The 22,506-nt window shown below is 42.6% G+C and overlaps 1 protein-coding gene and 1 non-coding gene across 3 annotated transcripts in view; both read left to right on the plus strand.

Moving 5' to 3' along the window:
* The first annotated feature begins 2,684 nt into the window (after positions 1–2,684).
* trnar-ucu (transfer RNA arginine (anticodon UCU)) lies at positions 2,685–2,758 on the plus strand. The gene has a single exon. It is a non-coding gene; the product is annotated as a tRNA-Arg (tRNA).
* A 2,349-nt stretch (positions 2,759–5,107) lies between these two features.
* kirrel1a (kirre like nephrin family adhesion molecule 1a) overlaps positions 5,108–22,506 on the plus strand; it is a 31,238-nt gene continuing 13,839 nt past the window's right edge. For both annotated transcript variants that reach the window (XM_029526201.1, XM_029526202.1), the window contains exons 1-2: positions 5,108–5,405; positions 18,743–18,892. In XM_029526201.1, coding sequence (XP_029382061.1) covers positions 5,357–5,405; positions 18,743–18,892 — 199 coding nt within the window. In that variant the 5' untranslated portion in view covers positions 5,108–5,356. The remainder of the gene's footprint in view (positions 5,406–18,742; positions 18,893–22,506) is intronic.

The following is a 22,506-nucleotide window of genomic DNA, read 5'->3' on the forward strand; positions in this document are numbered from 1 at the left end:
AAAATGCCTAAAATACAACTTCCTGTTACAGTGCCCCTTTTTCTTCTGCGCTGCATGCCGTAATGTAAACTACAGTTTAGTTACAGCAATATTAAACACATCTTGCTGTTAACTTGTCACTCTCCGAGTCATTTGGAATAAGTGTAAATAAGGAAATAACTCCCCTAAGAGGCAAAGATGATAGATTTGCTTTATTGTCATGTACATGAAAAGCACTGTATACAGTAAATGAAATGTATTTTGCCAGTCAACCTCACTGCATCCCTTAATAAAAAGTCAAAATGTTAAATAACTAAAATTAGCAAAAATTTTAATGAGGCAATAATTATATACAATACAAAACACTGCAATAACATTTAACTGTTTCTTTTAGGCTGGATTTGTTGAGAAGGAAGGGATATAACTTTAGCTATAGAGGAAGAATTATTATAATTATTATAATTATTTATAATTTTTATAAAAGTTAATAACAGTTTCCTAAACGGTATGGGATTATACCCCCCAACTTGAGGTTTTTCTGTGTGGGTTCCCAGGAAGTGACCCAAAGGATGTACAGCTGTGAGTGTGAGTGAAAATGGTTCTTGGCCTCTGTATACTACTCTCACTACTACTACTACTATACCCTGGCATTGTCCTGTGTCAGCTGGAATTGGCTACAGCCCCTTGGAGTCTGCACAGAGGATGGGTACATACATTAATGCACAATGATTCTCTGTAACATTGTATTTGACGCCATGGATTTCACGGATTCATTTGGTCTTAAGTAGTAAAAAAAATAAAAAGCTTTTGTGTTTCAACTTAATACTACAGACTAACTATGCTCTGATATTTTTTTTTTTTTTTTTTCAGATGGATTCCTCCTTGTTCTGCAAGCATCCAGGATTTTGTGGAATGGAGACCTTCTGTCAGTGTCAGAGGCAGAAAAAGGATGAACTGGTCACCAAAGTTCAAAGGTCAAGTTCAATTAGACAGCACAAGCCATTAGTGTTTAATCTTAGAGCATTTTTCATTCAACAGTGTAACACAAAGTGCTATTCAAAGTGAAAGACATAAAAAAGATTCAGATTCACAGACACTGACTCAGTCAAACTCAGGAATTACTGATTTGACCCCTATCCCCTTCAGCAAAGGCAACTTTATTGTTTATATAATCTTACAATGAACCCAACGCGGCATGCAAAATTGAGTACTTGTGTTTCGATATTACTCAAATCAAAAAGCAACCTTCAGCTGAACTCATCAGCCTGAACTCATCAGCCTCAAGTGGTTGCTCAGTGAAAGAAAATGGTAGTTCAGCAGTTCACTATAAGCAATTAGAAGCTTTGTTTCATTTTCACACCAGTCAGTGATCACTGGATATGATAATATTCATTGGTGTGAGCATTGAACAATGAGCACAGTTCCATGCTATATCAAATATACAAAACTGAGGCGGGGTCTTGATGTTTTCACACTAAAACTGCTCAGTACAAAATACCAAACAAACAAACAAACAAACAAACAAAAAAAAAAAAAAAGACTGAAGGTCTCTCACTGCACCTACTGTGCATCAGGATCCAGTCACAGCTGACCCCTGTTTGGGGGCGCACGAGCATCCTTAAAAAAACAAAACAGAAAAAACGCCAGATTTCTAGAATAATACCGCTCATTTCCACGTCAAGTTGGTCAAGTTGGTGCAGTGTGTGCTGCCGCGCTAGTCCTAGCTAGGTGGGGGGGGGGGGGGGGGGGGGGTCGAGTCTCACTCTCAGATGCATACCTGTACTTTCATGTGGTCAAGCACTACCTGAAAAGAAAGACCCAGGTTGAAAAATCTGCTACAGTCTGAGCACTGAATTCGGATGATGTTCATTATTATTTATTTACTTTATTTTATTCATTTGTATTTGTGTGATGAAGGATTTGTTGGTTATATTGGTGTTTACGTACTCTATTTATTTATCTTATTTTTGTATTTGTTTCTCTAATCTTGTCAACTTTTGTGCTTAGTAACATATGTGGGGTGGATGTTTCGCCCAGGAAGCAAACCTAACCAGGACCGCCTCTGGCTGACCCTCTGTGTCCAGGCGAGGTGTGCTATCCCCGGTATACCAAGGCGGACAGACACGCTTCATACTCGATTCATGCAAAATGCACAGTGATAATTACATTTATTTGTATATTTTATCACATTTACAACACGCATCCACAATGCGGTACGGTGGCGCAGCATAAAATACCGTGAAAATAGAGATCAGCTGAGACGTGGAGCCTTTTTTAATCGGTCCTGTCGGTTTGGTTTGGATGCAATCAATAATCAAATATGATATTCCATTTAATTTAAAACCCCGTGAAAGCGGAGAATACAAAGCCCCGACAAACATCATCTGAGCAGCTGGTGTAAGGTTTATGAATTCAAAGCGCATTTCCTATTAGTGTACTTTCAAAATTTAAGCATCAGATGAGAACACGCGTTTAATGCTTTTATTTTTGTAACTATGGCGCTTTTACCTTCTCGTACATGCCTGCTAAACCTGATTCATCTCCGAAGCACCGCCCACCTCGGCCTGGGGAAACGGCGCCATCTGGTGGTCAGATCCGGAACAGCAAACATGTCGGCTCAGGCTGGTCCTGATGCTGCGGGGATGCAGCGAGATGAGAAGGTGTGCAGGATGTAAACCGGGCCAGACCCGGGATACATTGGCGCAGTCTCTGTGGCGCAATGGAATAGCGCGCTGGACTTCTAATCCAGAGGCTCCGGGTTCGAGTCCCGGCAGAGATGAGTCACTCTGTGTGCCGCACGGCAGACCTGCGATCTTTTAATTTTCATCAACCGCATACACTCAACATGTTTTGGTTTACTGGTGAAATAGTCGATTACCAATGATGTGGCAAAGACGTGACCAGGAGAGAACACACCAAAATACCCGAAAACGTGCTCTTTTCTTCTCAAGTCACAACAACAGGAAAATACAATCTTCAGTAGAAATTCAGTTCAATAGATTTCCTCATATGAGCATGATTTATTTTAGACTGATGCTGTCTTCGTAATGAGGCACCTTTCGTACAACCTACTCGTCTTTCACCGAATTTTTTTCTCTGTTACACACATTTCGACTTTTATTTCGTCTGCAGTCTGACATCACTGCTATTCCCTGTATATTTGCCACTGGAAAGTTTTAAAATGATTTCGGCTCTTTTTCCTTTAATGAGGGTAAAATGATTAAATAGCAGATTAATTACTTTGCACATTTTTTATGAACCCCTTAAAACTAGCTGTTGCCTAGTTGTATTTTTCTTTGTTCTTAATTCTTCTTTTCTTTCTTCTATGCGGATAATTTTAGAAAATAACCACCAAAGAGTTCATGTAATTTGAATTGAATGGTTTATTTAGTTCCCTTAAAATACACTGACTGTAGATTATAATTAGTGAAAATTTATATTTGGGTTCTTACTCGTATTGTCTTATCTTCCCCGACAGTCTCATTCAGGTCATATATGTTGTGAATAAAAAGGTGAGCGTGCAGGGTTGTAATAGTTCACATACCCTCATCAGACACCTCAATCTGATAACTATGCCGGCAAGATGTATATTTATTTTGGGATCCTTGTTCCAGTTACAAGGATGTGCGAGGGTTGCTGGGTTGGGACGACACATGGGGGCGCTCCAGCATCGGCGCAAGTCGCTTCACTCAGGTCTGAGACTGGAGGAACCGGCCTGCAGACTGTAGGGACCTGCTGAGCCTTGACAGACACAGTCAACCCCCCCCCCCCCCCCCCAAAAAAAAAAATAAAAATAAATAATAATAATAAATAAATAAATAAAAAAGGATAGCCTATATTATGTGACAAGAATGATGCTGTGCTTATTCACCAGTCCTCTGGGCTTGGGCTTGTGTCATCATTGTGACATCACCGCATCATCCCGCTTGATAGTCAGTATTATCATTCTAGGGAGTAATGTGAATATTTATGTCTCCTTCTCCTCGGAGTATCTGGCTCCGGACTGACAGTACACGCTGTCTCCTCAAACTGAGCTCTATTATCTTGTAGTTCACTAGGACTCAATATCACCTTGGAATTATGGATAGTCTCAGTGTAATATCTACGAGTGAAAGGTGTGTGCTCACACGCTTCTTTGTAGATATCCATGATGCCCCCAGCGTTTAGATGATGAAGTGAGGTGGATATAGATGTAGAGGTAAGTTAAGGTGGGTCTGTCTAAAATGACTTCATTACCTCATGGTCTGCTGTCACGAGCAAAAAAACCAAACAGCCCGGACAACAGCAAATGTGTCAAAATGATTATACCCATCTAAGCAGGTTTATTATTTTTTGTTTAATAATGTATTTTTTTGTCGGTGCTGGACTGTGCAAGATCCAGAGGGAGAGAAAAAGGGGGGCAGTGCTGCGATGATGCTGACGTGAGAGAAAGAGAGAGAGACACAGAAAGAGAGAGAGAGGAATGCGCCTCTAATGAGAATATGACATCAAGTCAGAGAGATTACAACAGGGAGCGGAAGTACAGCGTGTTCACCTTTGATGGACTTGTGTATTCGTTGTAAGAGAAAGAACTTCATTATTGTTTGAAGAAGAAACGGCAAAGCAACGGTAGCTCATTGGAGTAAAAGTCTTTACATTTTGTATCAGGCTATAAATTGTTCAGTTATATTGTGGACGACTCCATTATTCCATTGGTCATTTTCCCAGTGTTTTAGAAACCTCGCAGCACATTCTCTAACCATTATGGGTCTCTTAATACATTCAAAACAAAGCAAATAAAGCATCTCAATCTTCCCTTTAATTTTTTAAAAAAAAGTCGATAGTCTGTATTGGTTAGGGTGAATAAAATTTGAATTTAATTTAGATATATCTTCAGCAGCAACTACGGTATTTTAGGAAAATGGATTTTCTTTTCATATATATTTTGAAGACACATAAACATACAATGTAACTCTAATCGTAACCCTAATACACATATCCACTTTATTTTTACTGAGAAGTTTTATTTACATAAATGCCCTTTTTTTCAACCGCCGGCTTTAATTTGGATTTTACGCTGAAGATCCAAGCCGGAAGTGTGCCGCGCAGTCATCGCCGGCTTGCAGCCTCTGAGCGGAGTAGAAAACGGACTGTCGCCGGAGAAGCGAAGAAGAGCGGAGAGGTTGGAGGAAAAAAAAAAAGAAAAAGAAAGGAAAGCAAAGCAGTGAAATGGTGTAAAAACCGAGCAAGTCCAGGCTGAAGCAGGGGACCGACGAGGAGGAGGAGGCGGGATTATTGTTCTTTGTCAAAATTATTGTGAAAGTCAGTAAACTCCCGCTTTTTGATGCTGCCCTCACGGAGGTCTGAGCCAATAACGGACTTATTGGTCGGCTGAACCATGCAGAGGCTGCTGCTGCTCCTGAGTTCGCTGTTGACTTTTCAAACTGGTAAGACACCGTTTGCTTATCGTTATGTTTTTTTTTTCTTATAAGTTTGAAATGTAAAATCGTGCGGGGGGAAGAGAGAACGCGTCGCAAATCTTTGAGAAGAAGTGTGCGCATTTGTGAGTGCGTTTGTGTGTGTGTGTTGTGAGGAGGACAGACATGTAACATGATTTCTAAGCATTCACATATGAACCGCAGCGGTGCTTCACCTTAGGCGTGTGTGCGCGCGTGAGAGACGGAGAGAGCGCGCGCGCGTGACTGCGTGTCCGCACCGCAGCGATGGATCACTACACTTTATTATCATTACCACTATTATTATCATTATCATCATCATTGAACTCGTGTCGACTCGATTGTGGACGTGCGTGAGGGCAACTTGAACGTGAATGGTGCACGCGCGTCGGCCGGCCTAAATGACCTTTTGTGTGTGTGTGTTGGTTTGAGACGGGCGCTGAGGACGTGACAGGAATGACAGTGATTGACCAGCGCTGATCTACATGCCAGCAGCACCTCCACGCTGCTATCTCATCTGAATGAATCAGTCAATGAGACCACTGCGACCAGACCCTGTAGTGATCCTGTAGTGAAAGGCAGCTTACACAGCACCAGCACCCCCTCTGCACCCTCTTCCTCGCGCACACACACACCACCCCTCTTGTGCTCCTGTCCTGGTGTCCTACCTGACTCCCTGCCCATTTAAACCCCCTCTGTTCTCTGTGCATTTCAATGGCATGATGGGGCTTGTGCAGCAGCAGCAGCAGCAGCAGCAGCATCTGTTCCCCCTCCATACCTGTGGGGTGCCAGGTATACTGTTGTCTTATGATAATCACAGCTGTAGCCGAGTTGCTAGGAGACAGGAGGCTGAGGGAGGAAAGGAGGAGGAGAAGAGGATGGTTGTAATTTCTCCGAAGCTACCTGTTTGATCGAAGCATATCTGTGTGTCATCATGGCAGCACAGCTACACCAAAACCCCCTCTATATGTCCCCCCTCATCCATTGTCTACCTTTGCTGACCGGGAACGTGCCTGGCTGGTGGGCTGGATGCTGGCTTGGTCAGTCCACCACTTCATCATAGGTAGGGGGCGTGTTCGGGGACGGGAAGGTATACAAAGGGATGATGTCACCGTGTCTGCCAGGCTTTGTATCGCTCAGCCCTGGCGCGCCACGTTCAGCATCCACCCAAAGTGCGCTGCTGGAGGTTTACACGAGCCCATCGACATACACTCAGGAGCAGATTCCTTTTCATCCACATATCAGGCATATCCATGAAGCCACATGTGGCACAATCTGACAACCGCTTCAACACACAAATGCACACAGCCTCCCCACCCCACTGCTTTCTTTCTGTCTCTCTGTCAGGACCCCTTGTTTCTGTCACACGCTGTTGCCATGTTTGTCTGTTCATGGCATGCACCTACAGATGCACATAAATGAACACACTCACACGTGCACTCCACTAATTACATGTGTGGAGCCATGTGTCCCATTGTCTGTTGTCGCACTGTAACGCCAGTATAATCCATGTTGGGCTTTCAAACAGACATATTTGCTTGGAAAGGCTTTCCCAAAGACAAGATTAGTAGGCCCCAAATGGGAATGGGAGATTTAAATTGGTCTAATAGATGGTACACTCTCAAATCTTGTACTGTGGATTCTGCATTGGGCTATGAAAACCAAAAAGGGGTGAGAATAATCCAGAGAGAGCTGACGTGAATATCACCTCAAAAGAGATAACACTTCCTCATGGTTCAGGATTGTTTTCATGAGAACTCTTATCTCCTCATTAGACGAGTAAAACAGTATTCCATGGTCTGCAATTTGCACACATGTAATTGACTACTTGTGCTAATGACTGCATGGTTATTATTCAAGCAGCTAATTAAAGCTGTGGTGAATCCGAATGTTTTTAGGTTATTTAGAGTAAATGATACAGGGTGAACTACTGTAAGTTTCCACCAGCAACACCACTGGAGTGATTGATCTTGGCCTTGTATCCACATACCAGGCTAGTAATAAGTCAAGAGCAGCCGCCGCCATTAACGCAGCTGCTAAATGTTCCTGCATAATCAATCATGCAAACGCACTCCTTTAACTTCCTAATGAGCAGGAGCGCCTTGAGGCTGGACTTGCAGCACTGCACCTTTAGCCCAGCCGGTGGTCTGAAATGCTGACTCGGACAAAGGCTCCAGTGCAGGTGTACCATTTGTCAGCCTCTGTCCTTTTGTGGGGACCAAGGCTGCGAGCTGCTGTCACTGCTGCTCTGATGCCCTTACTGTATGCTCTGAATCACAGCGCAGAGCCGTGAATCATAGACCTCAGACGGATTCCTGTGTTGTGCTCGGCACAGAAAATATTTAGACATTGGAGAAGAGTCACATTGGAGGGGCTTAAACACCCACCAAAAGAAGGGTTCCCCAAGGGTTGTTTGATCAGGCAAATAGTGGCTCTGCAACAGGATGTGTAATGTTCAACTCAAAGTTGGTTGTAAGAGTTCAAATAAAAAAGAGGAATAAGGAAAACCTCATTAAAATTATATAAATTATGAAAATTATAACCCACTGCCAGTTTACAACATTTAATTCCTTCTTGTCAGTAATCATCTGTTACATTTTCATCTAAATAAATTAAAATTTTTCCAATCTATTACATATGAACTGACTCCAGATAGCGCAAGGAATTGAAATCTTTTCCATTTGCTGAGGGGGAAAGAAAAAAAAAAACTTCTATCACCCAGCAAGTGATTTTTTTTTATGTTCTCACCATAAATAAAGGAACTGAACAGTTAGCCTGAGCTAATCCCACATAGCCAGCCTGCTGTCTCATTAAGCCTGGGCAGATGTGTAGGAATGTAACCTCGAAAGTTTGTTAGAAAAGGACGTGGACACAGTGTGCCATAATAACCAGTAAATCGGCTTGTTTCTGCTCAGATGATATATGAGCACTAGTATATGAGCTGATAAAGAAAAAAATGCCACCTACAGAAACTCAAACTAGCAAGGATACTCAAGTGGATTAGAGCTTATAGATCTATTTATAGCAACAAGATGCTTTCTGCTATGGTTTCAAGGCTAACAAACCATTTTTGTGGTGTTATGTTGAACCCTTGCTGCCTCAGAGTGCATATCTCGGGTGACATATGTAACGAGGCAGAAGACTGTTTTTAATTTTGATTCAGCCAGCAAGCGAGATATGACTCCAGTAGGAGCATTCTAGCGTTAATATGTGAATTTGTGTCATGGTTTTTACGGGATCTGAATGAAGCCCATTTACCGAAAAGCATCTCTAATTGACATCAGCCACTGAAAGCAATCACTGAACCAGCTGTAAAGCTCGAACTGGGAATGGAGCCCATAATGTTACAATGTACATACACGCCTGTTGTTCCCCATTGGGTTCCATTCAATCAACAAATTCTTGGCATTTCTGTCCCAGCGGGTTTTTGTCAATGTGTGACATGTTGATTGCTTCTCTCAGTTGTTTGTTTAAGGGCATTCCTCTGGACACGAGTGTCCTGTAATGTTTTTCTAAGTGGTGCTTGGGAGAACAAAGAGGCTTACATGCGTGCTCTCAGATGATCCAGTAAAAAAAAAAAAAACTTGAAACACAAGTATTTAAATGGATAATTCGTTAGCAAAGTTGACGTCAGATAAATTCAATAAAAAGTCTACATGTTTTCTTTGAGCCTCCTCAACAGCTATGTGAATGTTTCTCAAGTGAAGCCGCGGGATTTAAAGGCCCCATAATCTGATTGTGCTTGACAGGCTGGGGGCATCAAAGTTATAAAAAGAAAAACAACAACAGCAAAAAAAACCCAACAAAAAACAACATCCCCTTAAAAATGTTTCTTTATGCAGAGTCCCCTGAGCAAGAGCGGAACACTTTATCACATCTGACTGAATCTATTGGCCTTGTTTTCCAAAACTGGACTGCCACATTCTGCTGCGTGGACCAATTTGGGGTGATGGACGAACTGTTTTTATTTGGGGAGGGGGTTACAAAAAAATTTGCTTGAAGGAGAGAGAAGAAGAGAGCATGAGAGAGAGTGGAGGGGGTAGTCTCATGGGTAGGTGAAGTCCGATCGAGAGTGATTAGACTTTTATTTGTTTTAGAAGTGGTGAGATAGAGGGTGGAGGGTGTATGTATGTGTGCAGGGGGGCAGTATTGTAGTGTTGGGAGGAGGGTGTGTTGGCTGAAAAGAAAAGTGAGCCCGGAGAGGGGACGAGGACGGAGGAGGAGGAGTGGTCGGGAGGCCAGTGGCAGAGAGAAAGGGACCATTACTCAGGCCTGACTGCTCCCTCAGTGGGGACAGTGAAGCTGCTCATTGAGATAGAATATGGTGGAGGCCAGTTCAAAGGCTACATTTGCACTGGAATCGGGAGTGATTGAACCCACGCATGAGTTGCCAGCTGAGCTGTTCCCCTGCTCCATCCCCACGGAGGTTAATTGGCATTAATCGGAGTTGCTGCTTAGTTCCTCTTTCATTTCTTTTGCTTTTCCCCACAACATGAGCCTCTTTCTGCTTAGCAAAGTTCATTCCTCGTCTCTTTCTGTCCCCTCTTGGACTTTTTCTTTTTTTTTTTTATCTTTCTCTTTTTTCCTGTCCTCCTCCTCCTCCCCCCACTATTACTTCTCCTTCTCTTTCCATCTACCCCTTTCTCTCTCTTGCTCTCTAATAAGTTCCAGATGTGGTTCTTGCATTCCTCTGGTCGGTGGAGAGAGAAAAAGGGGGGAGGAGGAGGAGGGGGTATAAGTTTGGGGGGCAGGGTTGGGGGAGGGGACAGGAGAAGAGGCACATGAATTAAAACAGGGAGCGCATGATGAGGAAAGAGGAGCTCATGTACTGTAACACACAGGCACAATAATGCACACACACAGTCAGAGGGAGGGAGAATAGAAGCATTTTTGTACATGTCTGTGTGCGTTTAAGGGGGAGGGGGGGTGCTGTCGGTGCTGTAACCTCAAAAGTTTTGGGACATTCTCCTCCTCCTCCTTCTTCTCTTCCCTCATTCCCTCATTCCCTCTCACCCCCTCACCCTCCCTCCGTAGGAATGTGGCTGACGCTGATGATGTCACTTCATTTCTCTGCTCTCCCAGTTTCTGCTCCTCAAGAGGGACAGGGCTGAGAGAGGTGGGGGATTCAGCTCTCTCCATCCATCTTCCTCTTACAATAACAACATTAGGGTCAGCCGTCTAACTAAATCGGTTACCACAGCGCCGCAATGCCTGCTGTCTCCTCATCATGTAATATAACAGCCTGGGGGCTGGATTGTAATGAGTGAGCAATCTCTTGGTAGAAATAATCATCAATGGCTTTGAGGTCCAGTCATTAAAACAATGTTGCACAGATGCATTATTTTTCCATCTTAATGCTACACCCTTGAGGCCAAATTTACCTTAACCTAGTTCACCCATGATCTTAAATCCAGATTAGATTGGTTTAATTCTCATCATAGGAGGTCATCTCAAGTTGATGAAAGATCTGCTACAGGGCCAAAAGTTAAAGATGGCATTAATCTGTTGTAGCAGAACCCACTCGGCAGGGAAACCTCTGGAACTCTTGTTCTGGGGACTTGCTCCTGTCCATGTTGGGCGATAGGAGCTGGCTCACAGTCTGTGTTCCACTTCATCCCAAAGGTGTTGGATGGGACCAAAGTCAGAGTTCTGTGGAAAGCCATTTTTGAATAAACCAAGCTTTGTGCAGAGGGGCGTTGACACAATGAAACAGAAAAGAGCCTATTCCAATGTGTTGCCACAAAATTGGGGAGCACTACTTCTCTAAGTATCAAGATTTCAATTCATTGAGGCATAGCATAAACTGAATGGTTGAAAGCCAAGTCTGTGGATGTTTTAAGTGTCAAAAGCCAAAAGAGGCAGAAGACTTATTAATTAATTATTGTGGCAGTTGTAAAAGAACAGAATGAATCAATTTGAATTTGCAATTAAAATATCCTGCAGTGTCTAACTTGTAATAATCTACACACAATAATCTAATTGCAATGTTTTTATACCAAACCTTCAACCTTTTAATAACAAACCATCTTAAATAGGATTGGTGGTGAGGTAGCAACCAAACACCTCACCAAATGTGCAATAGAAAGCGAAAATGACTGTATAACAAGATTAGAGACTGAAAGTAAAGTGACAATGTAAGTAAATATAACAATGAAATACATTAGAGTTGATTAACAATACTTTACATTATACATGTATAAATATCCAACATCTGCTACTTTAAATTTGAGTCTCAGCCCAGCTTTTTCCAGTGTGCCTTATCAACAAAGAAGCCTCTTCTCTAGAGTGACACTTTACACTTGTGGTGATGTTACTGAGGGGATATGTATGAATCTTACTTCACTCTCGGAGGTCAAGGCCTCCAGCTTTTATTGGATGGTTTGTGACAGATGACATTGCAAGAAGCTACAGTACATTCCAATAAAATTAGATTGCACTGGATTGAATTAAAGCAGACCTTGGAGGAGGTGATTTATCTACAGGACGCTGCTTGTAAAATAGTCCTGCTGGATCCCATCACTGTCCCGTACTGTAACGTGAGGGGAAGCGGACCATCTGAGATGCCATGACAGCTGATGGTGCAGACGTGCGCTTGCTAGATCATGTAGCTTTTTGGTGGCTGAGTGGCTGCAGTAATCAGTCGCTGCCCAAAATCAATGGGGAACCACGGCTGTAAATTATTGATCCATTATGATATTGATCATGCCATTTGATTTCAGTAGTGACCCTTACACTACAAACTAGACAGCACACTACTGTTGATGTGTATGTTGTTGAAGCTTATCCAGAGGACGGCTATTGTTAGTTCTGGTCACCCTTGGTTACAGCAGAGTATTCTTTGTCAGCCGCTTGCCATGTTGGTTGCACAAAGACTCGTGGATTACCACAAACCGCCAGCCGCTTGCCAGTGCTTGAGCATATTTATGTGCCTGTAATGTGTCATATACCTCATCCATGAATTATCATATTATCCACCACTGATCCTGGGGTTGCCATGGCCACTGTGTCTATCATTGTGTCAGTGGTCTTCACAGGTTGTAGCCATGGTAATGATGTCTGTAACGGGTTTTGTACAAATAAAGGTCTTCAGATGTGAAGAGAATGAAGAAATGCTCCACACACTATGCTTACAAAAACTCATATTCCTGGGAAAAGAGTGTGCACACCTTCATGGGAGCATGTGCACTCTCATGCACATGGCTGTACCAAAATGAGCAGACAAAGCAAAGCACTAATTTTCCTCCTGCTATTTCCAAATAAATCTGTTTCCACAGCAACCATTTTGGTAATAACAGAAAGAAGGACTGAGAGGGAGGATTGATGGAGGGAAAGAAAAGCTACATGCTTGAAGGTGGGAAGGTAGCACTGGACGGGAATAAGCTGGGGAGAGGAAGGAGGAGTGATCTTTTCTAAGTAGACGGCTGCCATACAAAAGGAAGTGAATAGGGAATGAGAAGGGGCAAGACCACAAAAGAGAGGACGAAAGAGAGAGGTCGCTGACTGCGAGTAAGGGGGAGGACGGCAAGGTAAGATGACAGAGGAAGGGAGCGAGCAAGCAGACAATGCGGCAAACAAAGAAGGAGTCTCTGAGTCTTTTTCTTTCTGCCTCTTTCTCCCCTCAGCCCTAATCTTCCCCCTGCTCCGTCTCCACCTCCAGGAGTCACCTTTGTGTTTGACTGACACTATGTCAGCTGGCTCAGTGGGTTGCCTCCTTTCACTCCCTGCTTTCCCCTCATCTATGTCTCTCGCTTGCTCCTATAGCGGCGTCACCATGGCAACGAGTTATTATGGCCATCCTGCCAGGCGGCCATGTTGTCAAGAGAGGACGGGCACAGGTGCTTGAGTTCCCACGGCTGTATAAATGCACAGAGAGACTGAATGTTCTGCTGTATTCTGCGGATGAGGTTTTAGAGCTGAAAGGATTTGGCGGATTTATTGATTAATCACGACAGATAAACCTGAAAACTGTTTCAATATCTGAATGATTGTTTAATGTCAAGCAAAAGATTGCTGCTTCCAGCTTCTCAAAGGGGAGGAGAAAATCTTACAAAAATAATCACTTAATTGATCCTGATGACATTTTATTGACTTAATTTGCAGAAATTAATACAAAATAATAATTACTTAGGTGCAGCATGGCAACATACCGGTTAACGCTGGGGCCTTTGCATGTTCTCCCCGTGCCTGCATGGGTTTCCTCCAGCTACTCCAGTTTCCACCCACTTTCCAAAGAAATGCATGCTTAGGTTAACTGGTGGCTCTAAATTGTCCGTAGGTCTGTGTGAGTGTGAGTGGTTGTTTGTCTCTTCTGTCCAGAGTCTGCCTCACCTCATGTGAGCTGGGATTGGCTCTAGCACCTCCCACGACCTGGAAACGGATAAAGTCCTTGCAGTGCCATAGACATACAGAGAAATGACAGATGTGACAGAACACTGACTGACTGGTGGATTGACAACTAGATGTATGGGCAGTTGAACACAACAGACAGGGAGAGAGTGAGTCAGTGCCGCATGACTCCTATGGCTGCAACTTTGTCCTAAAACAATGATGTCATCCTCTTCCATCAGTCTTCACAGTTCTGTGTCTGTGGACCTCGCCGTCTCTTTGTTCTCCTCTTCCTGCATCTCATTTTCAGGTGGCCCCTCCATGACACCAACACATCGGCTACATGCAGCGGCAATATGGAATTAGACAGATAACAAAATCAATTTGGAGGGGAATTGAGCATAGTGGGGGAGAAATAGAGAAAAAATGAGAGATCAGTGTGGCTGTCTGACTGTTAATTGGATAGGTGGACGGAGGATGAGGTCATTGAAAAATCTTTCTCTTTTTTTCCCTGAAAAATGGGTGTACCGAACACAAGGGAGGATTTCATCAGACACACAGATGCACATACACTGTGAGACATGCTTGTACAAAAAACTTTTTTTTTGGGCAGTTACTTTCCACGTCAGCTGTTGCTATGGTGACGCAAGTCTGTGATCCAGTTGAAACACAGGATTGGCTGGCGAGGAGCAAGGGAGAGGAAGGCTGGGGGACTTTGTGGAGGGGTAAAGGGGGGGGGGTTATGGGGAGGGGGCCAGACACAAAGATAATTAGCAGGATGGATAACAATCCATACAAATGACATTTTATTTAATAGCATCTAATCCAATGAGGCTGAATGCCACCAGTGAACCTTTTCCCAGAAGTCTCTATTGCATGGCATGCCTTCATCACTTCCAACCTTGCCTCCTGTCCCGTTCTGTGAGGAGTGGCAAGCCTGTGTTTAAATGCTGAAAAGCAAGCTTTGACATTCACCACCAAACTGCAGGGTGTGTGGCAAATTAAGGAATACAGGTCATATGAGCAGCACACTTTCTAAAAATAGCCTAAACATCTTTGCATGCATATACCCTTTCAGTAATTTTCAGCAACAAATTGACGGTTCATTACCTTGCTATTAAAACACGGTCACGTGGTGCGAGAGGTGCTCTTGGGCTAAATTGCTGTGGCGGTTCACACTACGTTGGCGTGTGGCCATTCTTTTGGTGAGTCACCCGGCAAGGCAGTGCGTGCTCGCCTTTGGCTTTGTGTCTGCTTTGACAAGCCGAGGTTGGTGTCACTGTGTCTGCAGGGGTTGTTGTCCTCGGCCCCAGATTAATCCTAATCCCTTTCCAAACTTTGACTAGGGCTGTTTTTAATCCTAGACTAAACTGAGACCCATTCCCAGTGGAGATGGGGATGCTCCGCTGGTTGGACGTTTAGTCCGAGTCGTGGTGTAATCTATGTTCAGGAAACCGCCTCTATGTGTCGATTATATGTTTGGGGTTTAGGCTGGTTATGTTTGTGTGTGTGTTGACAGGAAATGGTTAGCCCATGTGGTTAGGGTTAGGTCATCTGTTCTTCGTGTGTGTGTTTTTATGTGCACATGGTCCTGGTCACAACTCTTTGTGACCATGGTCTTTGTGTGGACAGGGTGCTTGGAGTCTCCTAGTGGTATCTTGGGGATCAGTGACTCAAGGAAATCAGGACACACTCTAAATTTGTCACTGCAGCATAACCCACATAATGAAAGAATACAAGCTCCCTTGCATACACTCTCCTGTCTTGGCTTTGCTCTAGCTCCTCTCTGTGTGTAGATTTCCTTGTTTGAACGCAGACACACATGGGCACAGGCGCATACACCAGTGTTGACACGTGGTAACTGGGTAATATGGAAATCAGAAGGCAATGAGCATATGTTCAAATGAGTCAGTGTTTTCAGTCCTCAGCAGTGTGCATGGGTGTTTTCTCTGCAGATTGTGTAGCTTCCACTCAGGAGTATTCAGTTTGGATTATGTTTGTGGTTTACTAAAGCAGTTGAGGGAATACCTCCAGCTAGCATATCTGAGGTGGTGGAGGAAAAGGATTTGCTTGCCCTCAGGCTACTGTCGAGGTTGTGGGGTAGTTTAAACCCAGCTAAACTCTCTTTACACCCATGTATACTTGAGAAAAGGCTTTACACTTTTTAAGATGGTACAAATTCATGCTACACATTCTAGTAATTAACATTGTGTGCTTTATCAACATAAAGAAAAATTAAAGAAGAAATATATACTGTCTGAAATTACCCTCTGTTTATAATGGCATGTTGTGAAAAAATATCATGCTAATTATGCATTCTCTAACTTAATTACCACATCATGAAAGGGAACACTCATAACAACAAACCCGCAGAGAATTACCAACTGACTCTGGAGTCCCTCTGGATTTGCTGAACGCCTATATATGCAACTGCACGTTAACATGTTCAGCCTTGTCACCTGGAAATTGAATGTTTCCACTGTCTACAAGTGGCCAACAAAATCTGTTCTAATGATGTTGCACATATAGTATGCAATTTATAATACATTATTACATACATTATTTATAATCATTTATAAAACTGTTATTGGCTGAATAAAAGAAGAATCTTTGGTTCCTGACTCCTTTTTGAACATTTAATATTCCTGAAAAATCAAGCAACAAGATCAGGATGAAAATATTTTCATATTTACATGTTATTTATGAAGTATTGTTGATGAAATGGGCAGTATGAATTACTGCACGGAAAAACATATTGGCTTTTTCCAACTGAACCCCTTCAACAAAACAATTAGAGAAAAATGGAAACTGTGATTTTTTTTTTTTTTTTTTTTTTTATCCTGTGAAACCATCAAAATGTTTTCTAATTTTGTCAGAAATTGTTCACGCACATATGACCCCATCATTCATTGTAAGGCAATGAGATATTTGCTGCAAAGTTTTTATTATAAGAAATATATTGATTTTGTTTTGGTAGTTCCTTATTTGCCTCCATGCAGCTATTAGAAGAATTATATAACTCTGATTTATAATGAAAACATGCACTCTCCCTCCCAGTGTTGGCAGTTGAAAGTTTTGTGACTCATTTCACATGATTTCACCTTCCAACTTTTCATAGCCAAATCATTGTTGCTATGTTGTTTATTTTGTTTATCGTACTTCATTATTCCTATTAACTTGGGCATTCCCCAGGGAACAAATTAAGGGCCTCCTCTTTTTTCTGAATTATTTTAGGTATGCAAGATGCAAAACTTCATCTGCATCCAATTCCCTTTTTACCGACTCCACTATCTTCAGAATATTAATGTCAGAAGCCATTGTTGCGATTGGTATGGAAATCTTTTTGCATGACTGGGCTCTTTTGTAATATCAGGCATATTGTACCTCTGCACCAAATCTAACATGATAGGGGGAGAGTGCTTGTCTGTGTATACGAAAGGGAGTGGAAATGTGTGAGATAGGGACTGAGGGTCATGTTTGGGAGGTGGGAGGTGGGGTGGAGAGGCATATGGCAGTTGTTAAAAAAAAGTGAGAGAGATGGGAACCTTCAGAAAAGTGCTTGAGGGCTCTGAGGGAGAAGTGTAAAGGAAGGGGAGAGGGCGGGTAAGGGGAGGAAAAAGTGGAGAGGACAAGTGAAAAGGAGACATGTAAGTGGTAGGAGGTGAAGAAAGGGGAGTGAAGGAAAACGTGAGAGAAGAAAGAGACGGATGGACAGAGGAATGAAAGAGAGAGGGAGAGAGAAAGTGCTGGAGGGCTGATATTTAATGTGATAAATGAGTTGTGACAGTCCGCCTCTAACCCCCTTCCAACCAGCGAGGAGGAGGAACACAGAAATAGAAAGCATTATGGGTAAAAGGACATATACAGCATTATATATGTATATGGAAAGAAGTAGGCATGCACATACTGTAGTAAGGGAGACGTAAAGGAAAATCAGTGGTGGCAAAAAGACATTGATAGGCAGCATTGGAGATGTACAAAGTGAGGGATGCATTCTGTACATATTGAGGCAAAAACAGAGAGTGAGGAAAAGCAATTTGGGTAAAGGACATACAACATTAGACAGAACAGAGGGAGAGAGGTAATGGCAGAGCAGCAGGAGGAGGAGGAAGGTGGAGGGGACGATTGGGTTAATGATCTACTCTACGATATTCTTCGAAATAATAAATGGAAAACAGGAGAAAAATGAAAGCAAGAGACATATTGGAAAGAATGAAAATTTAAAGTGAGATGCAAATCCTCCACATTGATTGCCTCTCTTCTATTATACCAGTGTCATGTCTTCAAGGGACAGCTAATTACAACTTGTCATCATACAGCTTGGAAGAATAGCAGAGCCTTGTTTTTTTTCTCCCCCCTCCTCATATTCGACAGTTGGTCGTTGGGCCAGCTCAGCGCTGGGGTATCTGCTGTGACAGTGGACTACAGACTGGAATGGAGAGTTTAGTAGACAATGACAGCCACTGTAGTTTTGGTTGGGGAGTAGAAGCCTGGGAGATGACTCATAGGGAGGAATGAAGAGGGGAGAGAAAAGAAGAGAGGACAGGGAGGGTTGGAGATTTTTGAAGAAATAAAAGTCAGGAGCGAGAAGAAACGGCGTGTGAGAGACCCGATGGCTGAAGTTGTGTGTTTGATCTCCCTACTTGTCTCTCCTGAGTCAGCATTAACTGCTTCTTCCTTTTGGTTCTTTTTCTTTCTTCTCCTTTAACTGGGTTCCTCTTCTTTGACACCTCTGTCTTTCCATGCCGTTCTTTACTCCTTGGTGCTCTGTTAATGGCCGCAAGCCATTGTGTGATCAAAGGTGGTAATCGTGGCATTCCACTGCTGCTGGAATAAAACAGTTTCTAATCAATTAACCATGAAACCAAAGATACAAAAGCATGCTCTAATTGTTTTTTGGGGTTTTTTTACATCATCTCTCCTGCATTGTGTCAGAGTGATCTGAGCGTCTCTAACTTTTTTCTGCTATTTGTTTCCCAATATCTTGTCCTCTCCCTCTCCAGTTTGGACAGCAAGGTTCTCTCAGGAGCCAGCAGACCAGTCGGTGGTACGGGGCCAGACGGTGATCCTGTCCTGTGTTGTCTTCAACTACTCTGGCATTGTTCAGTGGACCAAAGATGGCCTGGCTTTGGGCATCGGAGAGGACCTGCAGGGTGAGACATCATGCGTCCTCCTCAGGCTTCCTCCAGTGACTAAGATGGGTTTTTCAAAGCTGATTATGATATCTTTGGATGGGAGCAGCTGAGGACAAATGTTGCGCTACGTGTTTAAAGCCCAAGAACTTTTCTTTTTGTTTCTCTTCGCCAGTACTTCTCAAACTTTATTCACACCAAGGATCCCTAAACTATGGACCGTTATTTGATCATATTTTAGCTCTTAGATGTAGTTTTACTACCAAAAGTCTTTAAAACCCATGAGCAACATGTTCACTCATTCAATCATTGTGTTGCGTGTGGATAGAATTAAAGTAAAAATAAATTATGCCCATTGTTGCTGGATACCTCCAGGGATTCCCTACAGGACCCCCCCCACCCACCCACACACACACACACACACACACACACACACACACACACACACACACACACACACACACACACGGCCTCCATGAGAACCACTGTGCTGCATCACATAACTTGCTAAACAGTACCACGCTTACAAAGTACAAAGGGAAGTATAATAAGTAAAGCCCATCTCGTGCTTACTGCCGTGGGGCTTTGAGCTAAATGTTAACCTGAGCATCAGCAACTCCAAAACTAGATGGCTATAAGAAGCCCACACCATGTAATTGAGTTGGCAGTCAAAATAATAATGGACAAATGAAACTACTGCAAAACATCAAAATCTGCAAAAAAAATTTTTTATTGTGTTAAATAAATGACACCTAGTTTAAAATCAGTTAAAACAAAGACAACTGGTGGTTCAAAGTTAATGCTGCTGGGATACCAGTGAGATTGTAGTGCTTGGCTATGATCTGTAAAATGTCAATTTAACCTGGTGCATTATTAGAAATATTAATTCTAGATATGTTTCTGTTTTACAGTTGAGAAAGTAATATGTGTGTGTAGCCTCTGTTGGCTTACTCTTGCACATCTTGCATATGCATTTGCTTTTGTTTTTTGCAGCCACTCATCTGCATTTGGACTGCAGTGGAACAATGTTTATGTCCCTCAGTGTAACCATATTTTTTTGCACGAGAAGGATAGTCACGTTCAATGAAGGCCAGGAGCACAGTGGATGAGCAGTATGCATGGCACCTGTCGTGGCTTTCATTTGGGCATCCATGTTAAAGTGGCGATTCAGAGTCATGCCTGTTTTTTTGTGCATTTTTTACCTCCATCTGGCAGCAGAGAAAGAAAAAACCTGTTGTTGCCATACCAGAGAGTAAGATAAAACTTAAACCCTCCATTGCAGTTTTCTGCCTGAGCAGAGCCATTTAAACCATTTTTGAAGATGCATGCAGAGCCAGCTGCGTTTTAGTTCAGTTCAGTTTGTAATCTGGCCATTGCCATCTTGATTTTTTTGAATAATAAGACACTATATTTGGAAGAGAAGGTGGAGATGGGGAGGCGTGTTGGGTGGCTCTGACCTGCTCTGTTCTTTGTCAGACAGGTTGCTGTGTGTTATACATGCTGTGTGAGCCCTCTAAAAATGAACATCATGTTTTATTGAAGAAGACTTGAAACTAGCGTCTGAGACAATAAACCAATTTCAGAAAACATTTACATATGCCATAAATGACATTTTCCAATAGATTTCAATATAGTCTGACTTCTTTTTACACCAAATTGTCTCTTGATGTTGATTAAATAGAATGCAGGTTTCAGGTGTTTACCTGGGTGTTCCATCCATTTCAAGGATTCAAGGAAGCTTTATTGTCAAACCAACAACACATGCATGCACATAAGGAGGGTACAAAATTGAGAACTGAGGGCTGGTTAAGCCAAGACCAACTAAGAAAAAGAAAAGAAAAATACAATGTAAATATAAATGTATACAAGTGTGCCTTGGTAATAAAAAGTACTGTATTTATAGTATATACAGTCTATGAGTATCCTGGAAACACTCACACACAACCTGTGTGAACATCAGCTACAATGCTCACCTAATATGTGTTCAAAGCATAATGGGGTTATAGTTCCACACTATCTACATATAGGGCCAACATTCAGAGATGGACGTTTAGACTTTTTGGATAATTTTTGGATAATTTTTGAATTTTTTTTTTTTTTTTTTACCTAGCCATAATGACAACAACACACGCTTATGTGAGTGCCCTGTAAACAGGAACCACTGGTTTATATCACTGAGTGTGATAAAGAGACACGGAGATGAAATGAATAACTCAAATGAACACATGTAAGGCCAGTAGTTACTTTTTTGATTACCTTTTTCTTTGCATTGCAGACGTGCCTGACTGTGCGTATCCATTTTTCAACATTTGACCTGCTGAACAACAAAAGCGTCTTTTTGTCAGCAGACAATTTTGCAGCAGACCATTTTACAGAAGTGGAGCTCACTGTGCTCTTTCTTGCATTATGGGCACAGAATTTGTTTTTGTTTTTTTTTCCCTCCACATGCCACAAAAAAAGTCCTTCAGAGCAATTTTTTTTTTTTTTTCAATGATACACACTCATCCGGAGTTTGCCTGACATTGCGTGTTTGTATCTGTGGTGGCTAATATATGCTGACAGAATTTTTTATTTATTTTTTTTTTCTATGCTGCTGATTGTTTTAGTTACAGCTAGATTGAGCCAACGGAGCATTTTTCCCAGGAGATGATAGAGGCTGTCATGCTACGGAAAGACAGCTTAACTACTACAGCAGCTACTCCGTCACATCGGGCAGCGACACATTGTGCACTTCTTTAGGTTGCTGTTAAATATGTCTGCATGTGTCCGCCAACATTTGATGGGAAATTATAAGATGCCTCAGGCACGTTTTACAGACTGACAACTTGGTTGAGGCGAATCACATCATCACCTTTGTCACACAAGCAGCGGGTGATACGGATTAGGTAATACGCAATTTTTTATTGAAAGGTGAGATTCACCAACGAGTATATCGCCCTTCAGCTCTCCCTCACTCTTCTCTGGTCTTTGCCTTGTCCCGAGTGATGATATTTGGAGTTGGATTTATAAAGTCTGCGGCTTTTCTGTCTGTCAGCGACAGTAATGAGACGCAGCTTCTCTGACTTTGACAAAACTTGGGGGAATGATGCGTCTCATTGCTGTGTCGCATAGTTTTCAGAATTGCACTGATTAGCCCAAAGGGGACTGTGCAATCACCGGTCATAACAAACAGGCATATCTTTGAGTGAGTGCTCCAGAGGGAGACTGCATCATTCGTGCCACGCTGTTGCCTTGTATTTGTTCATATTGTTTTCCCCGAGACTTTGTCCATTAATATTCCTGTTTAATTTCCTTTCCCATTCCTCTACTTCCTTTGTTACTCTCCTCTCCTCGCCTCTCCTTTGTCATGCTACTCCGTTGTGACCTCCTCATCTAAGATCCCTTATTCCCCTCTGTACCCCACATTCTTCTTTTTTTCTTGTTCCTCCTATTATTCACCATTCAACCTCTCTACCTTGTTTCTCCATCTCCCCCCTTATCTTCATCTTTTTGACACACTCTCAGTTCAGACCCTCCTCTTTCTATCAGACCTTCTCTCCCTACTTTCTCTTTGTCCTCCTCTGTCCCTCTCCTATCCTTTCTGCCCCCCCTCTTTTAATCATATTGTTGCTGTAATGGTCCAGTGCTTCAAGCCA

Source organism: Echeneis naucrates, chromosome 18 (assembly GCF_900963305.1).
Source record: "Echeneis naucrates chromosome 18, fEcheNa1.1, whole genome shotgun sequence".
NCBI lineage: Eukaryota > Metazoa > Chordata > Actinopteri > Carangiformes > Echeneidae > Echeneis > Echeneis naucrates.